This window comes from Marmota monax, unplaced genomic scaffold, assembly GCF_021218885.2.
Source record: "Marmota monax isolate L192 unplaced genomic scaffold, Marmota_monax_Labrador192_F-V1.1 WCK01_AAM20220418_F8-fsc00163, whole genome shotgun sequence".
In the NCBI taxonomy this organism is placed as follows: domain Eukaryota; kingdom Metazoa; phylum Chordata; class Mammalia; order Rodentia; family Sciuridae; genus Marmota; species Marmota monax.
Genome location: NW_026693660.1, coordinates 1,125,639 through 1,144,130, shown reverse-complemented (window position 1 = coordinate 1,144,130; position 18,492 = coordinate 1,125,639). Strand labels below are relative to the sequence as shown.

At 45.9% G+C, this 18,492-nt stretch overlaps 1 protein-coding gene across 1 annotated transcript in view; it reads right to left on the bottom strand.

Moving 5' to 3' along the window:
- Window positions 1–18,198, bottom strand: part of Ddx11 (DEAD/H-box helicase 11) — a 28,085-nt gene extending 9,887 nt beyond the window's left edge. The window contains exons 1-16 of the mRNA XM_058584121.1: window positions 17,967–18,198; window positions 14,763–14,842; window positions 13,740–13,902; window positions 13,283–13,430; window positions 9,198–9,446; window positions 8,687–8,773; window positions 8,221–8,378; window positions 5,208–5,253; window positions 4,156–4,263; window positions 3,829–3,916; window positions 3,243–3,451; window positions 2,529–2,681; window positions 1,585–1,631; window positions 1,166–1,245; window positions 226–270; window positions 39–106 (exon numbers count right to left, since the gene is read on the bottom strand). Of these exons, the coding sequence (XP_058440104.1) occupies window positions 39–106; window positions 226–270; window positions 1,166–1,245; window positions 1,585–1,631; window positions 2,529–2,681; window positions 3,243–3,451; window positions 3,829–3,916; window positions 4,156–4,263; window positions 5,208–5,253; window positions 8,221–8,378; window positions 8,687–8,773; window positions 9,198–9,446; window positions 13,283–13,430; window positions 13,740–13,870 (1,617 nt within the window). The 5' untranslated portion in view covers window positions 13,871–13,902; window positions 14,763–14,842; window positions 17,967–18,198. The remainder of the gene's footprint in view (window positions 1–38; window positions 107–225; window positions 271–1,165; window positions 1,246–1,584; window positions 1,632–2,528; window positions 2,682–3,242; window positions 3,452–3,828; window positions 3,917–4,155; window positions 4,264–5,207; window positions 5,254–8,220; window positions 8,379–8,686; window positions 8,774–9,197; window positions 9,447–13,282; window positions 13,431–13,739; window positions 13,903–14,762; window positions 14,843–17,966) is intronic.
- Window positions 18,199–18,492: the final 294 nt, after the last annotated feature.

Genomic DNA, 18,492 nt, shown 5'->3' with positions numbered 1-18,492 from the left:
ACAAAGATATTAAAAAAAAAAGTGGTGGAGGCCTTTACCTTGAACAGGTTAATGTTGTCCACCTGGCTCTGAAAGAGGAAGTCATTGATGGTCTTCAGCTCTGTTCCTAAGAGCAGACAAATGAAGGGCGCTGGGAACCTGCCCTGAAGCCCCTAGCTTTGGTCCCAGATTAAAGCTTAGAAGTGGCACAGATCCCTCTGGGCCCTAGGAGAGCAACTCCCTCACCTGTCTTTGAGAGGTTCTGTGTATTAGGATTTTGCTTAATGTTCCCTAAAAAAAAGAAAATGCAAACAGGTCAGGATAGTGGTCCTCTGACCCCCATTTCCCTGTCTTCTCGCTCTACACTGTACCTACTAAGAAGAACATCCATATTCAAACATATTTTTATTTGTTTTTGGTTATTTATAGCATGCAAAAAAGCCAGAGAGGGCAGGGGGTTCCATGAAGCTCACATATCTACAAAAGGAACACAAAGCCTTGCAATTTCATTCAGCCCCAGGTATACAGGGGCACAGGAACAAGCACAAGCTGCCCTCGGCCATATGGTGCTGTGGCCAAGGCAGAGATGGAATCTAAGAGCAATACAGGATAAGATCCTTCCAGAAAACCCCACTGGGTTTCAGGAACTTTACTTTCTACAAAAACCTTCAAAGGCACTACCACCTGACAAAGGAAAGGATCCCAGCACAGACTAGCATGAGAAGCCTGGGCCTGGAACCAGAAGGCTCACTCACTGGGCTTATCAACCACAGGCAGGTCCTGATTTGAGATTTAGTTACTCATCTATAAATGAGGGCTAAAACACCTGGCCTGCTCTCCTCACAGGGGAAAATGAGAGCATACATATAAAAATGCTCTGAAAACACCCCAGGACAGTAACTATGTCACAAGGTGTCATAAATTTAATAGTATAATGTATTATTATTGCACCCATAGAGTTCTGTCTGGCAAAATAAAAGGACTCAGAACCTGGGCAAATGAATGAGGATTCTAAAAAACATAGAAAATCAGACAACTAGAATAAAAAGGAATGAGAATTTCCTAAATTAATGACCCAGACAATCCTAAAGGGCATAGAAGATCTAGGAGCCCTAACCGGCATCCAAGGACAAAGACCAACAAGTTTTGCAGGCCAGGGGTGAGCCTGGGGAAGGTGCTCTCCTACCTCCCAGCATAGCCACAAACTTCTCCAGCAAATACAGAATCTGCTTAATGTACATCAGGTTCTTGGCCTTCAAACGCTTCCTGAGGAGAAATCAACAGACGTCACATGGCTGTGCTCAGACAGCAGCTTCCCTCCATCTGCCCCCAGCCACAACCTGTCTTTCTGCTACCTCTCAAGCTGGGCCACAAACTACAAATTCTCCCTAGAAAAAAAGGCTGGCCAAGGCCCAGGGCCCTCAGAGCCAGCTGTTCTGTTCCAAGCAGCCTAGGTCTCATGAAGGACATACCACAATGAACTTAGGACCTGAGCATAAAGCCGATGCCCGCTCTGAGCCCAAGCCAGAGTCTTGGAGGCTGACTTGTGGGGCCACTGAGACTGAGCAGAATTCTCCCTTCTACCTCAGAGGGTAAGTGTCTCACCCATATCTTTCCATATACTGGAGCAACTGGGAATGGGCCTGGCAGAGCTGGGGAGAGAACACAGACAATGGTGTGAAGGCAGACCAGGCTCTGGCCAAGAACAGAGGGCTGTCCAGATGAAACCTTAGACCATGTATAGAAAATGCCCACCAGCACACACAGGAAGGTCAAGGTGACGGGGAGCAAAAGTGGGGCTCATGTAAAGGCATGGTTTGAGGCCCCTGGGCTGAGGTTGCTGAAAGAGAGGAAAAGGAGGTTCTGCTTCATGTCTGCTATGGGCCTGGACAAAACATGAGGGAGAATCCCTCAGGCAATCTCCCTGCTGGTTTTTACTGGGCTAGGAAAAAACTTGTCATCTACTAAGAGTGAGGTTCCAGGTAACCACTGCATCCTGGCCTAAGGTCAACCCAAGCTTTGGTCAGCACAGATGGTAGATGCTCAGTGAGTTTCATGGTCAAAAACCAGTGGTCAAATCCTGGCTCCCATCTGAACTGTGAGCTTCTAGGCACAACTGCTTAGCCCTCTCTGAACCAGCAAGCTCCTTAAGTAAACTTACCATCCCACTGTAAGGTCAGCATAAAGAGCAGAGATACCTGGTATAGTAGACAATACATAAGAGAGTAGATTACAGAGATCTTGTGCCTTCCTCAGAGCACCATCACAACTGATGAGTCCTGCTTCCCTCATGCCACCATCCCAGCTAAGACAGAACATTAGCAGCATCCTGGACTGGAGGGGCCCAGGATGACATGGGCAGGTGAAAAGCAATGAAATAAGCTGGGTCCCCACAGTTTTATGGAAAGCCAAGACCAGTACCTTGGCTCAGTGCAGCCTCTGCCCAACCCCATGTTCCAAGGAATTCCAGGTATAGGTATCTATAGAGGTAAATACTTATAAAGTCTCTCCGCCTTCTGGCATGTCAAGACAGAGAGAGGCCAACCCACCTGGGAACCGGTGACCTCTGTGCTGTAGATGCCTGTGATGGTATCAATCAGGTTGTGTGCCTCATCAATGATGACCACCTGGCCCTGCAGACGGATGCCAGCAGCCTCCCGGGTGGCAGCATGCAGCAGCATTGGATAGGGCAGCACCACCAGCTGGAGGGGGAGAGATACAGGGCTCAACCTGCAATGAACTTGCCCAGCCCACCTAAGTCCTGACGTGACCTGTTCTATTTCCAGTCTGGACCATGAGTAGAGATATTCAAGTGAGAAAGTTACAGCAGAGTATCATTTATAGCAACAGACCTTTTCTCAGGAGCTTGATGTACAATGTCAAGTATATGAAACAGTAAAATTGGAGATGATCTGACTGAAGAGAATCGAGGGAAGGGACTGAACTCCTGCTACTGAGCCTCATCTTAGCCCCCAAGGCTCCTCTCACTGTAGTTTCTCAGAAATGTACTCTCTCCTGGCTTCTATCTGGTATCCCCCAAAAATGCCAATTGGCCCTGAAGCCCGAAGCCACTAAGGCTCCAAGGGCCTCCCCTGACCCTATATTCTGGAAAAATAGTTAGGTGGCATCAGTATGCTGTATGACCCTGAGCCTAGCCATAGTGGGGGGCATCCTCTCAAACTAAAGAGGAACAAGGAACTCTTTCATGGCCTGCAGCTCCAGTTAGAGCCAAGAACTACCTCCTACCCCTCCGGAGTACTTACCTGGGCTGCAGGGATAGCAAACCGGCTCCCATAATAAGGGCAGGCCCAAGCCTCCTTCCCAAGGGTCACCAGCTGCTCCATGTCCTTCACCTCCACCAGGATCTCATCCCGGAGAAGCTGCATCTGCTCATGGTTATAGAAGGGGCAGGCAGCCTTGGTCTCCTGCCGCCTCTTCTTTGGCTTGTCTTCCTCAGCTCTGTTTTTCTTCTCTGCAGGTGGTACAGGTACAGGGGAACAATGACAGGAAGAACAACTCTCTCTGGAGCCAAGAGTATGTTTGGTGATGTTGAGACCCACTCCCACCAGGTGGGGTCTATAGGACCCTTCCAAATGGTCTCATTAGAACACTCTGAAACTGTACTTTGTGTTCTCTGTAAAGAGCCTGTAAAATTATTTCCAAGGACTAGAACGTGACACTAACCTAGGAAATAAGTACACCTTCCCAAGAAGGGGGCCTCAGGAGGGAACCAGGGCCTGCTCTGCCTTGTTACCACGTCCCTGGTCAAACCCCATCACAGCCCTTCTGTCATTTCCACCCTGCTCCTGCCCTCAGCACTGCCCCAGGCCATACAGTCCTAGTGCCTACCATGTTTGCTTCTCTGTATCTCCATGCAGCGGTCATTGATAAGCTGCACAGAACCCAGGTTTTTCACATCTTCATTCACGCAAAGGTTCTACAAGACAGGAGCAAAAAAGAGGCAAAGAAATGGTGCTGGCTAAATGACATGCAAGCAACCAGTAGACCTGCCCTGTTGGCCTCTCCTCCTCCCAACAAGGGGTGGTAGGGTCAGGGACAGGGCTGTGCTTCTACTGCTCAGCCAGCCTCAGCCCCATCGACTTTCTATGCCTGGAAGATAAAGGCACAGAGAGGAAGCTGAATGGCACCTGGGCTGGGACATCTGCCTCTGCTAACCTGCCGGGAGCCAAGGGAGACGAGCCGGGTTTCCTTGCCAAAGGGGCTCTTCTGTACTTCGTGCACAAACTGGGCCAGCTGGGAATGTGTCCGACTGCAGTAATAAATCTGGTCAAGGGAAAAAAAGGGGACTTCAAAGAGGGGACTCTAACATCCCCAAATATTCTCTGCACATAGAGGGATGCCATGGCTTTAAAGCCTGTGGAGACAGGAAGAGTGGCTGTAAAGCACACACCTGAGGAAAGATAATGTCATCTCACATCAGATCTCATCTGATGAGGGGACTAGGAACTGCACAGGCCACCTAAAGTTCTAGTTCAAGGGAATGCCCACAGAGGCCACTCCTCCCATAAGTCATGCCCATCTTCTAACCCAACCACTCTAAAGGGCTTGTGATCGTAGGAAAGATGATTTCCCCACAGCTGATTTTTAACATGGCAAAGATTCTTCAATCATCTGGTGAGAGCATGTCAGGGGAAGATTGTTTCCATATATCCCCCTGAAGAAAAAGAAAGAGGTAGAGGTGGTGCTGAATACCTTCTTTCTACTCTGGGATTCAGCAGAGAGAGAAGAGGAAAAGAGAAAAATGGGGGGGGGGGGATATCTACTTTCAACAGAACACAGAAGTCTTGAACGAAATCAAATATTTTTAAATTTGAGCGGCATCACAGCCATACCTCACTGCACGCCATGCAAACATGAATACAATTGAGAAGAAACACACACAGGAGAGTCCAAAGGCAATGTGCTCTTCCCTATCCCACCCCTCACCTTCTACCACTGCCCACTGGAGACAAACCACTGGAGCCCTTGGCCCCGAACAGCTGCCTTCAGTGATCTGGGGCAACATGCCCAGGCCCTGGGAGCAGGCCCCTCTGGTAAGTAACAAAAGACCAATCTTTGGGCCTGGGAAACCATGAAGCCTGTGGATTTAAGTTCTTCATTGAAAGAAGGCTAAGAAGCAGCTGTAGTGACTTTTGTGTTCTCGCCAGAGGCAGAGAGCCCTTGACTCAGGCCCACACACAGAAATACATAAGGACTCAGCATCTTACCTTAGTTATATGTTCTTCCTCCAGGTCATCCTCATCCTCATCCACTCTGTGAGAGCAACAGAACACAGAACAGTCTTCCCTCAGCAAACTCAGGTCAACTACAAAACATCACTGGTAAGTAGGGTGGAGCCCCTTTCCTGAGAAGCCCACAAAGCTTCAGTGTGAGTGCTGAGCCTGAAGGGCAACACAGAGCAACAGCCCAGCAACAAGCCTCTACCAAAGCAGCAGGTATTCCTTGGCTCAGGACACTCAGGCAGGCTCTAGGCCCAGCTTCCACTGCTACTCAGGTCTGTGGAACCCAGGGAAATGTGGAGAGAAAAAAGGAAGGGCATCACGTCCCCAAACCTATGTTGCAAGCTGAAATGCTGGAGACTGGGTGCTTGACTCTGAGAGTCATAGTGGGCTCCTCTCCTCCCACTGTCCACCCTGTAGAAAACTACACTCCCCTCAGTTTTCCAAGAGAATTTTGATTTCCTCAGGGACTTTGGACAAACTGTTCTCTTGACCTGGAAGGCTCTCTCCCCGACTGTACCAACTCCTGCTCCATGTTAAGATCTCAGCATCAACATGGCCTTTCTTGCCTTTACAACCTGAAGTAGGTCTGCTGCCCTGACATACCCCATGACAATCTGCACCTTTTCACTGTGACATCTCATTCAAAGCCACATATTCCTGGTCTGTCTCCTGTCATGTGTACAGGGCAGCAAGAAGGTCTGTGTCTGCTGAGTCTCAGGGCCCTACTCAGAGCCTGGCAGCAGTAAGAACTTCACAGACATTTCCTGGTGAAGTCACAACTAACCAACTCAATAAGTGAAAGATGCTGTCACTTGTAACCAAACCTCTACTCTTCTCAGTGCTTCAGACTTCCCTTTCCAAAAGTGAATGAGAAGTCTACTGGCACTGAAATTCGGAGATAAATTTAGCCAACATTATCAGTTGAGGCTGCTTAAAAACAGAAAATGCTCTTATAGACTCATGCCATCTACTGGAGCATCATATGGAATAGAAATGCTTTATTCACCATGAATGAATTTTTTCTTTTTTAAGCAGAAATGCAATTGCCTTGTACCATTAGAAAAGTTATTTACAAGGTTGGCTTCTTAATCAATAAACAACTGTTGTCAGTTTTGTCTCAAAGGCTTGGATTTAAATTACTCATCACAAGTCAGACAAGGTCAGTAGGATCTAGGTGAGGGGAAGGACATGTAAAGAATTGCACAGCAGAAGTTTTATATGAGGAATCTGTAATGTCCTGAAAGGCTCACATCTCTCTGAAAACACCAGGGCATCAGAAACTGGGGAAGCTAAGCTGCATGATTAATAGCTCTTGCCCAGACCCTAAGAATATTATTTCTCTAATATTCACAAACACCTCTCAGTTCTTTACCTTGTTTCCAAAGGACTTTAGGGAAGAAGTAGAAGCTACAAAGCCACCTTTGGGAAGGGCTTATGGGACACTCATGATTCTCCCCATCACCCTCAGGGAAGGGCCAAAGGTATATTTTCTCATCCTTGCCCCGAACTCTGCTGGAGTGCAGATCCCAGCATCTTCTCCCCACCACCAGTGATGCCATCATCCTTCTTCCCTCCAGAGTCTTGGGGAGTGTTTTAGCACAGGAGGGAAAATCAGGGGAAACTTTTCAGAGGATGACAATACTTATGAGGAAGAAATCTATACTAATGCGCCCAATCTTCTCTTCTACAAAGTTTCAAGCAGAAACGGGAAGTATGCTCTCCCAGTCCTACTCAGCAACACCCTGGAGGGCCACATTCATGATCTTGGCTGTCACCAGGAGGACTGCAGGTGAAATGGTGAATACATATTGGAGCTTAGGTCAGGACCCTTACGAATTTTTTGTAGAGGTGGCGGGGTGGGTCACAGGCCTTCTGCCTCTGGACTGAAAACTCATAGGCCCTCTCCTACCAGTAAAATGCACCACCACACAAACTTGGAAATAATTAAATAAGGCCACGAATCCTCTCTAGACCACCTACAGACTTTGACATTTTGGCATTTCTGAATTTCTACAAGGACTAAAACTAACCACTGTCTGATTATTCAGTTCAACTAACCTGCCCAGAGTGCAGCTAGTTGCAGCCAAACACTGTGGGCCCTGGGCATGAAGAGTTAAGCCCAGGCTCCTACCCCACAGCACATAGCCCAGTCACAGAGAGGAAGACAGACCCAAACAAAGCTAGTTCCTGAGCAAAACACAGCAAAGGGCTGATACCCAGGACCACTTAGATGACAACTGAGCAGGGCCTGAAAGGAGGTGAAGGCATTTGCCAAGGGAGGAGAGCAGGATGATTTAGAGCAAACAGCATGAGCAAATCCTCAGACAGAACAGAAATGCCCGGCACATTTGGAGTGTAACTCCAAGCTGTAGCATCCGACTAAGGCCATACCTAGAGCATACACTCATAGGGCACCAGTGGAATTAAGCTGGGAGTAAGAAAAAAGGATCTCAGGAAGGGCTGTATGGCCTGGAAATGGCCTAGTTGTTCTCTTTAGGGTTTTCTGATGCTCCCAGCAGGTGACTAATAAAGTGGAAACCTAAGCATCTGGACCAACAGAAGCCATAAGGAGGGAAAAAAGCTCAAACTAGGGACTCCTTGGTTTGGGTCATGAACTTCACACAGTGCAGCTTGGAAGCTGAGAGCATGGGATCTAGAGCCTGGCTGTCTGGGTTCACATCCCAGCCCTTCTACCTATTTAGCCTGTGGCCTCCGTCAAGGCATAGCACCTAGTTGGGCTGCAGTTCCAATTACTGCCATCACTGAGCTGCTGTGAGGTAAACTGAGTAAATACATAAGAGGCCACTGACAGGCACAGGAGAAGAGCCAGCTATCACTGGACCCTGAGAAGGCTCCTGGTTTAAGCAAAAGGGGCAGGTGGCTGCCACTCCCTCTCAGCAGATTCTTCACAAGTGTCTCTGGCATGGGGGAAGAGCTGCCTCCCCAGAAGTTCCCAATGACTGTGGGTGGTAGCATGAGGTGGCAGCAGCTGTCTTACCCGCGGGCTGTTCTTTTCTCCTCATCACTCTCATATTCCGCAAGGACAAGCTCCTCCTCCCCAGATTCCAGCTGCTCTAGTTGCTCTGCCTCTGTCCCTGCTGCCAGCATCTCCCTGCTGAGGCGGAGGAGACTCTCAGTCTCTTCTTCTTCTTGTCTCTGTGTAGAATTGGCAGTGGGAAGAGGAAGAAGACTCAGCACTGGGGCCCCCACCTCATGAAGGAGTTAGCCTGCATTTGTGGCCATCACCAAGAACAAAGCACCCAGGGAGGCCTATTAACACAAACCTCACTGTTCGACTGGAGAAGTCCATTCCCAGGCTCTATGCCTCCACCACTCAAGCTGCCCAACTACTGGGTGAGGAGAATGTGGCCAGTGGGGGACAGGGAAGAGTCTGAGGCCCTGGTCACTCACTTGAGTCTCCAGGCAGTGTGACCTGCCTGGACTCTATGGTGGGACAAACTCACCAGGCGCTTGGTTGCATATTTGAGCTGTGCATTGTGGCGGGTCTGCTGCAGGCGCTCTTCCCGCTTCCTCCTCCTGATCTGCTCCTCCTATAGAGGGAAGCAGTTATAAAGGATATGCCAGCAGGAGTCCAACCATGCCTTTCCTAGGAAGCCCCCGCCACACCTTCAACCTCTGCAGGACTCAGTGCAGGGAATCTATCCTCCCTCTTGAAACCACACTAGTAACCAAATTCACTGCATAATTGAGTTTGCAGCCCCACCCCTCCAAACCACAATGTCAAGAGCAACAATTAGGATCCTTTCCCAGGTAAGTAATGACTGGAGAAGGCCTAGACATCAGCTCAAACAAACAGGAAAGAGGCAGCACCAATGATTCAAGAAAACTGACAGAGGGCTACGAGGCAATGCAAAGGTGAAGGACAAGGGATACCTAAATCTCAAATGTGGCCCAAAACAATGGCTGAGGCCCACTTACTTGATTACCACTGCTCCTTACTACACAAGATCTCACCTTTAGTCTCTCCACCAAATCCCTTTCTTCTTTCTTCTGTACAAACTGGGTAACCCAGTCTGGTTCCCCGGCAGGCCTCAGGGTGTCAGGGGGCTCTTGGCAGGAAGATGAGGAAAATGGGGGCTGGTCCCTCCCACCACCTAAGAGGTCAGCTCCAGGTTCCAGGAGACGTGCCTCTTCTTTTTGTTTCTTCTGCTCAAAATCACGGAGCCAGGAGAGGGCCCCACAAATGAGACTTAAGGACTTTCCCTGCAGGAAGAAAATGACCTTTAGAAACAGAGCAAAATGTAAAGTTTCCCAAATGACTTTCTCCATTTTAGTATGGTGTCAAAGCAGCTCTGGCTTTAAAAATTAAGATGATACTCTAAGACCACCTAGGAAAGGAAAGGAAGATAGGCCACAGAATAGCCAATAAAAACAGGAAGACAGGAGAAATAAGAATTGGGCCCAAGAAGCAGGAGAGAACGCCTTTTTAAGTATACCAGTTCATTGTTCCAAAAGAGAATTTAAAGTGGTTTATCAGGTTATATATAAATACAGCTTGCTAATTAGACAGTGGTGAGATATTACATAAATAACTGCCCCCCCCCCAAAAGAATTATAGCCAAAAAATTTATAGCATGAAATCTCATATACTTGCCAAGGAGAGCCACACTTGACTCTCAGCTTCAATGCAACTGATGTGCAAATATAAAATGACCAGTCACATGAGTACCAGCGTTTTGTTTTGTTTTGAAAGGAAGCCAACTGCTCTAGAAAATCTACTCTTAAGTTATTTATTATTTTTGGTACCAGGGACATAACATAGAGAAGCTTAACCACTGAGATACATCCCCAGCCCTTTTTTAATTTTGAGACTGTCTCGCTAAATAGCCAAGGCTGGCCTCAAATTTGCAATCATCCTGCTTCAGCCTCCCAAGTTGCTGAGATTACATGCCCACATTTCTGGTTTTGATTTAAAGATCAGAATTTCCCATGAGTCCTTGTTCTGGATTGAATGTATCTCCTCAAAACTCCCATGCTGAAGTCCTAACCACAGTGTCTCAGAATGTGGTCTTATTTGGAAACGGGATCATGGACCCCAGATGAAGACCAGGACAGAGGTGAAGCAATGTAATCAGACATAGGGAGAAGATGGCCTCCTACAAACCAAGGAAAGAAGTCTGGATGGATCCTTCTGTCAGGAAACCTCAGAAGGAACCAACCTGCTGACACCCTGCAGTTCTGTTGTTTAAGTTCCCCAGTCTGTGGCACCTCATTATGGAGCCCTAAGAAAATGACCCAATTCTTTTAGAGAGGAGACTGCAGTGAGCCCCAAAGGCTGTTACTTGTAGGGTCCAGACGGTGGTTTGGTTTCAGGTGAATCTCTGTCTAGGCAGTTAGCATTCAGAGCCTGCTTAACCCAAAGGGATCTGAGCACCCAGGGTGGATTTCTAGACCTGCTCCAGTTAAGTGCACTGCAGTAAAACACATGTGCAGCGGGGGAAGCAGCCAGAAGAGAGGGATGCCACCACCAGGCTGCCTGGGTCATATTCCGGCTCCTCTGCTTACCAGCTCTAGGACTCTGGGCTGACCTCTCAAGAACCATTTCCATATATGCAAAAATAAATAAATAAATAAAAGGGAATAATAATGGTAATACCTTCCTTGTACAAGCATTCAATTGGTTAATATACATAAAGGTTAATATTTGGGGCAGGATCCAAACAATTCCTGGGACACGATAACTGAACTGGAGTTAGCTATTTTTTGCTATTAATAAGTAATAATAAAATTACCACTCTGCCAAGATGCAGACTCTCAGCTTTCTTCAAATCTTGGAAGGCCCTATGCCAGAATGACACTTCTGATTAGTGGATGGATCATACCGCTTTAGAAAAGCCTCATATACCATTTCTCTCAGCTTTTGAGAGAAACTAAATGGCAGAGTTCCAGGCAGCACTCCCCAGCTGAACCCAGGGCAGCTGTTGCCTGTGAGCTGAGGAGCCAGGGGCTTTACCTGTCACTGGGCTCAGGCAAGATGCACCACCCTTCCTCATAATAATGACCCAGGGACAGATGCCTAGTTATAAAGCCTCTACCCTTCACCTGAAAGTGAGCTGAGGAAATGAGTATTCACTTACATAAGACTAATTGAGGCTCCACAATTTTATATCCTATAAGAAGATACAGAAAAATCCACAAAAATTGTAGATCTAGAGTGCTGGGGTGGAGCTCACTGGTGGAGCACAGTGTGCATGAGGTACTGGGTCCCATCCCTAGCTCCATGAAGAGACAAAAAAAAAAAAAAAAAAAAATTGTAGATTGAAACCTATTAAAAGGCTGTATAACCAAATGTTCATCTCAGCAATGAAATAAACTCAATAAAGCATTCACAGAATACCTAGCTTTAAGCAATGTTATTTCATGGAGTACCATCCTAGATTAACAATTTACGTCAAGTAAATTCATTTATTCTAACCACCTGCTGGTTGCAGGAGCCCTGGGCTTAGAGCTGAACATGCAGAGAGAGGTACAGAACCCTCTAGTCAGTGATGGTGGGAAAGCTATGCACTGGAAAACGTGGCAGAAAACAAAAACAAAAACAAAACACACACCTCCATTCTGGGTGTGATGCCAGGCATCAGCAGGTACCAAGGCACTGATAACAAGACAGAGTTCCACTGAGGGGTGATTTAGAAGATTTTAGAACATAAAGGGCAACTGAGTCATAGGAGTAGGTTCACACAGGGCCACAGAACCAAGGCATCAACATGCAAGGGCTGAGCAGAGGAAGAAGATGAAAAGTAGGAAGCGAGCAGAGGATGGAGATGGAAAGCTCTGCGAGGGAGAAAGAGAGAGGCCTTCAGGTTAAACAAGAATGAAGTCCACTCTCCCAAGTTCTTTTCCAAAAAGAAACATACTAAAGCTGCATCAAAGTCATAAAAGAGCACAAAAACAAAGAAAATAGAAGAGGGGAAATAACCAATTTAAGAAAGATGCAAAAGAGAGAGAAATGGAGGGCTGGGGTCGTGGCTCAGTGGTAGAGCACTTGCCTAGCATGTGCAAGGCCCTGGGTTCGATCCTCAGCACCACATAAAAATAAATAAATAAAATAAAGATATTTTTTTAAAAAGAGGGAGAAATGGAACTGACTTAGCAGAGTGAGGACTCTAAAGCCCAAGGTTCTGCCAGTCAGCCTCAGAAAGGCCCTGAAGCTGGCAGGGCCACAGTTGGCACTGAAGGCAAAGAGATGACCTGACATGCTGGAGAGACAAGATGAGAGTGGGGAAGGGAAAGAGGATTAGATTGAGAGTAGGGAACTGAGGGAAGGACCACACCTGAAGCCAATAGGAGCTCTTCTGAAGAAACTGAATGACTCCAGGGAAAATTCCAGATTTACCCAAACCTCGAGGCCCCAATAAAGCAGCACAATCTACAAGACCACAAGACGGCTACATGTACAGACTCCTCGACCACCCTGTTGGTACCTGTCCTTAAACAGCAACAGAAGGACAACAAGATTCACCCCGTGAGGATAGCCTCCACACAAGGAACCCAAACTGAGAGGAAAAACGGCAAACAAACAAAATGAAACAAGGTGAAGGGAAAAAAAACCTTCAAATACTATTAAAATGGATATTCTCAGAAAGATACTGTTTTCATAAGTACAAATAGGATGCTGTTTGTAAAAATCAGAGACGTGAATAGAAAAACTGGGCAATAAAAATCAAAGAAACTTGGTCAAATCCCTCGAGCACTCAGTAACCTAGATCCTGAAGACCAGACCTATTTGTTTAATCTGTGAAAAATCCAAAGTCATTTTCATGTTCCTCAAGTGAAGCAGCTAGGTGCCAGAAAAATCTGGAATATTTCTGTGTTATGGATGAAGTTCTGCCATTTAAATTGTAGGTTGCCTAGTGTTTTTCAGACCCTGGAGTTGTAATCAATAATTTAATAGAAAAGTGACTATTACTCAGAAAGATAAACTGAGCGACTGCTTTGCCTAACTTCAAACCATGAAAATCTCTGCAGAGGTAGGCAGTAAAGCAAGTCAGGCTCCCTCCAAGTTGTGTTAATTATGGTTCTTCACCACTCATACTCACTGTGCCTGTTGGACTCTCAAATATCCCAATCTTGCCAGCTTCCAAAACCTGGTACAGCTCTGCCATGAAGTCTTTCTGGATGGGATATGGTGGGAAGGGAAAAGGGAAATGGATGCCAACAACTTCCTGAGTTTTATTAGTCATTGTCCTGAGAACAAAAAAAGAAAAAGAAATGTGATTGTTCTCTCATGAGAGAAGAAATGGTTTGAAAGCTACAGAGATCCCATACTACATAGCCATAATACTTGTTACTGAATTTTCTCCTGGGTTTGTACTATTTTTTTTTTCTTTTTGCAAGCAAAGACCGTGTTCTTTTTACCATGTGTATATCCTCAAGATGCCATACCAAAATCATGCAAAATATCTAGCAACATTCATCAGAAATGGCTATAGCAGAATGCAGCCTAGGAAAGTCCCTAAGCCAAATCCCCCTGCAATTTCACTGCTGCTTGGATACCTTTCTGATGCCTCTGTGGAAGGCTGACAGCTTTCCTCTTGAAAACGGGCGTCAGTGGGACCAAGGCTGTTGCTTGTGGTTCCATTTTGGCAGCATCCTTCTCCCACACCTCTGCCATGCAGTACTGGCATGCCAAAGCTGCTCTCCCTTCTGTTGTGAAGGCCTATAAAAACCACGGCACAAAGCAGAGAATTATCAGTACAGCTTGTTTAGAAGGCACAGTGAACATACACAGCCCTATTTTACAGATAGCTTGCATCTGCTTATTTCATCCTAGCCTCCATTTCTAGTACAAACCAGATCTGCTCCCTACTTCTGTTTCTGGCCTCAAGAAATAAATGTTTGCTGTTTGGTTCCAGACCAGAAGAGCTCTCTTCATTGCCACCAAGCTCTAGTTGGACCATCTTCCCAACACTAAGACCACAACATTTGTCTTTCCTTGACAAGCCAAGGTTTCAAGAAACTTCTCTGCTCCGTATTTATTTCATCTTTGTTCTCCTCAAACTAATTTTCCTCTAAGACAGCTTTTAAATATCCTTTCTTCCTTTGATTGCCATTTGGAGAAATGACTCTTCCACCCTGTTTTCATACCTCTCTTTATAGATGTCACTTCTCTAAGATATCTGGAAGGACTTTCTCTTCTATTAATAAGTATAAAACACAACTTTACTACACCGGCCTCAGTAAGACCAGTGATGGTGTCAATCCATCTATGAGAGGAAAGGTAGTTTCCAAGATGTTCTTCATTACAGTTTAGGGGCAGTTAAAATGACTACCCTAATGTAGAGATTACTACAGAAGGGGTGAGTCAAAAGCAAAACAACCAAAGCAAAAACTAGGAAAGTTCAGAAACAAAGGGAGATATGCAATTGAAAATTCATTAAAACATAAAGGAAAGGAGAAGAAATGCAGCTAACAAATTTTGAGCTATGTGTTAAATACTCCACAAGCCCTTTAACTTTTATTATCTCATTTAATCTGTACAAAACTATAAGCGTACACTTGTTAGACACTAATGCTTACAGAAATTAAATAACTGCCGGATGTGGGTGTAGCTTAGAGGTTGAGTTCTTGCCTAGCTTGCAAAAGGCTCTGGGTTCAATCTGTAGCACCACCAAAAAAGAAAAAGAAAAAAGTAAATAATTTATAAATAAACAGTCAATAGGAAAACCAGAGATCTGCTTCAACAATGGCTACAACAAATAACTAGCATAAGCAAAAGGGAGATTCACTGAAAAACACATATTGAGAGATTAAGAATTGAGACTATCTGGGAAAACCAGGAGCAGAAGCCATTTGTTGGCAGATAGGACTTCTTGCAGATGAACTAGTATTTTAAGACACCTCTAGGAACCTCACCACAGGTAAACACCATGGACTACCTACCACTACCCCACTCAGATGTCAGATGGAGCCACAGTCTGTCTTCCTCAGCTTACTTGCAGTTTCTGCTTCCCAAAAACTTTAGCCAATGCAAGGTCTCTTCAGCTCCCCTTTACCTTTAGTTTCAACTCTCATCTTTCATGTTTCTTAGTTCTAAATCCCAAGAGAAAACCTGACCCAATCAGCTTGGGCTTTCTACTTACCATTTCCTCTGCCTGAGAATGGTGAGTCAATATTTAGAACTCAGCTCACTTTCTCTCCCTGTTTGACCATACTACACTGCCACCACCCACCCCTCAAACATATGCTGTTTTGTTTTGGTACCAGGGATTGAACCCGGTAGCACTGAACCACTGAGCCACATCCCCAGCCCTTTTTTATATTTTATTTTGAGATGGGGTTTTGCTAAGTTACTTGGGGCCTTGCCAAGTTGCTGAGGCTGGCTTTGAACCTGCTCCTGCCTCAGCCTCCCATGTCTCTGGGATTATAGGTGTTCACTACCATGCCCAGCTGCTGCCTTATTTTAAGTTGCTCTTTTATCACATTACCTTGTATTTAATTTCTTCAGCTTTTAGCATTATCTGAACTTATTTTATTTACTGTTCTTCCCCACTGGAATATAAGCTACTCAAGAGGAACCTTGTCTATTTTGTTCTTCCCTTCCCACAGGACTCAAAATGAGGGGCTTCAGCTTGCAGGAATTCAATAAAATTGTGATGAATAAATAAACAGACATGGGGACTGGTTTATGTTCATCAGAAGTATGAATAGAGAAGTCCCATAACTTGAATATCTAGTCCAAGGGCTACTGCTTTAAGGGCTTAAACTATTTTCATATAACCTCATGACAATCTACTATATTAAGTACTTTTCTTGGCTCTATTTTATAGACAAGAAATTGGCACTCAGAACTAAGTGACCTGCTCAAGTTCACTCAGCACATGGTTAACTCGGCAACCAACTCTTTCTGCCACACCTCAAGTCCTTGAGCTTTGTATTTCCTAACTTCTCCTCCCACCCAGATAAGCAGGATGAAAAAGAAAGACTAGGTTACCAAACTTTAGAATGACAACATAAAACAATACAGAACAAAAGTGATCATTATTTCACTTCCTTGTGGGTGGTAATTATGGATCTCATTATTCCAGACGCAGCACAAGTTAATCACAGTTAAAGAACAGTTTAGATAAATCTGAGAATAATGGATTCACTAAGCACTACTGAGGACATCTGTTATCATTTTTTCAGACCTTTCAGGTGGGCTGTGTGGGGTACAACCATGAATTGCCACCCAAGTTCTCCCTGGAGTTTCCCACCAGTGCTAAGACACACAATAAGCAGGCAAATCTAATGCTTATTAAGTGAGGTTAAGATTTGTGAAAGCACTTCAAGTACACATTATTTCTGACTGTGTTCACTTCTTCCAGTCTTCAATTATCACTCATTATTTACTGAGTATAAACTATTGCTACCGACTAAACTGTCTCCACCACCACCAAATTCATGTATTGAAGGCCTAACTAACCCTCAATGGGATTGCATTTGGAGACAAGATTTTTAGGAGGTAATTAAGGTTAAATAAAGTCCAAAGGATAGGGTCCCAATCTGGTAGGACAGGTGGCCTCAGAAAGAGAGAAAAAAGTGTCATCTCTCTTCACCAAGTAAGGATGCACCAAGAAGGTTGCTCTAATACAAGCTGGAAGAGCCCTCACTAGGTACTGGCCAACAAAACCACCTTGGACTCCAGGCCTGAAGAAAATAAATTTTTGGGTGGGAAAGATGGTGGAATGGAATGGACATCATTACCCTAAGTATATGTATGATTGCACAAATCATGTGACTCTATTTCGTGTATAACCAGAGAAATGAAAAAGTTGTACTCCATTTGGTACAATGAATCAAAATGCATTCTGCTGTCAAGTGTAACTAATTAGAATTAAAAAAATATTGGGGGCACTGGAGGCCCAATGACTCAGGAGGAGGCAGAGGCAGGATGATCAAAGGTTCCAGGTTAACCTCAGCAACTAAGGAGACCCTATGTCAAAATAAAACCGGTTATAGATGTGGCTCAGTGATAGGGTGTCCCTGAGTTCAAAAGGGGGTGGAGAGAAAAAGAAATGTTGTCTAAGCCACCCAGTCTATGGTATTTTTTTTAATGCAGCCTGAACCATGTTTCATGTACTATATTATTCCATACTATTGTTGTGCTCCTAAATGCTTTAACTTCACACACCTGCAAAACACCACAGCCAGAAGAGAAAAGCTTGTCTGCACCTGCTGTTAACAAAACCACATCATGCCACAGAGCTGCAAAGCTCCTACTGCTGGGGAGACGGCATGGTCCACATTCTCACCTTGCTCTGGCCTTTTGTCCCCTCCCCTCTCCATCCTCAAGGTTCTCACACTAGGTGGGATCCAGCCAGCTATCTGCTAGTATTCACTTCCACTTTTATGACACTTTCACCCACAATTCGTCAATTGCATTCATCCCAGCCCTCTTTGTTGGACCCTGCTCCACTCTGAGTCCCGAAGCATAGGCTCTGGGGTCATATTGCAAAGTTTGGGATCCCAGCCCTACCTTTGCTGAAATTAATCTAAGCCTCACTTTCCTCACAGAAAAAGAGCTTTACAGTGTAGCGACCATAAACTATGAAAAGCAGTACAGCTGCGCCAAATTAAACACTTGCTGGCTATTATCTTTATCCCTACCCACCCCGCCTTCCCGGTACCCTCGCATTGGTTTCTCGCCCATCAATCACTGGCTCCTCCTCCTCCGCTTCCGGATCGTTTCCCGCGCCCCCGCCCAGATAGAAGACCCGTTACTGCACACAGCTCCACACTAACTTCTCTCCAAGGCGACCCTTTCTCAACTCCTTTCTTCTCGCTCTCAGTCTGTTACCGTGCAACTTTACGCTCACCCGCACGGCAAGGCTGTGTCACCTAGGCTAGGCAGGCGACGAATCAGAAAGGTCAGTTGCTGAATTTGAATCGCCGCGCTGCTGGGTCTTGATCAATGCCCGCGGGGAGCAGAGCTGGCCGTGTTACTACGCCCCCGCGCCTCTGCGCCTGCGCACTCCTGAGCGCGCGCGCGTGCCCTGGGACGCCGAGATCTGGGGGCATGGGTTTGTGGCATTGCGCTTGCGCAGCTGCGGGAGCGCCGGAATTTTTGTCTGGCGCTTGGCTGGACTAGCGTTCCCATATTTGGGGGCTGTGGTGGTGGTTCAGTGCCTGCCTCTCTCAACTTTTCCGATAGGTACCGGGTGTTTGGTTGAGCCTCTGCCCATTAACACCAAATGTACCAGGCTCTCGGCAGTGGTTGATTTGATTAAACTGGCTTACATTTTACCATTTACCAAACATCCCAGGATCG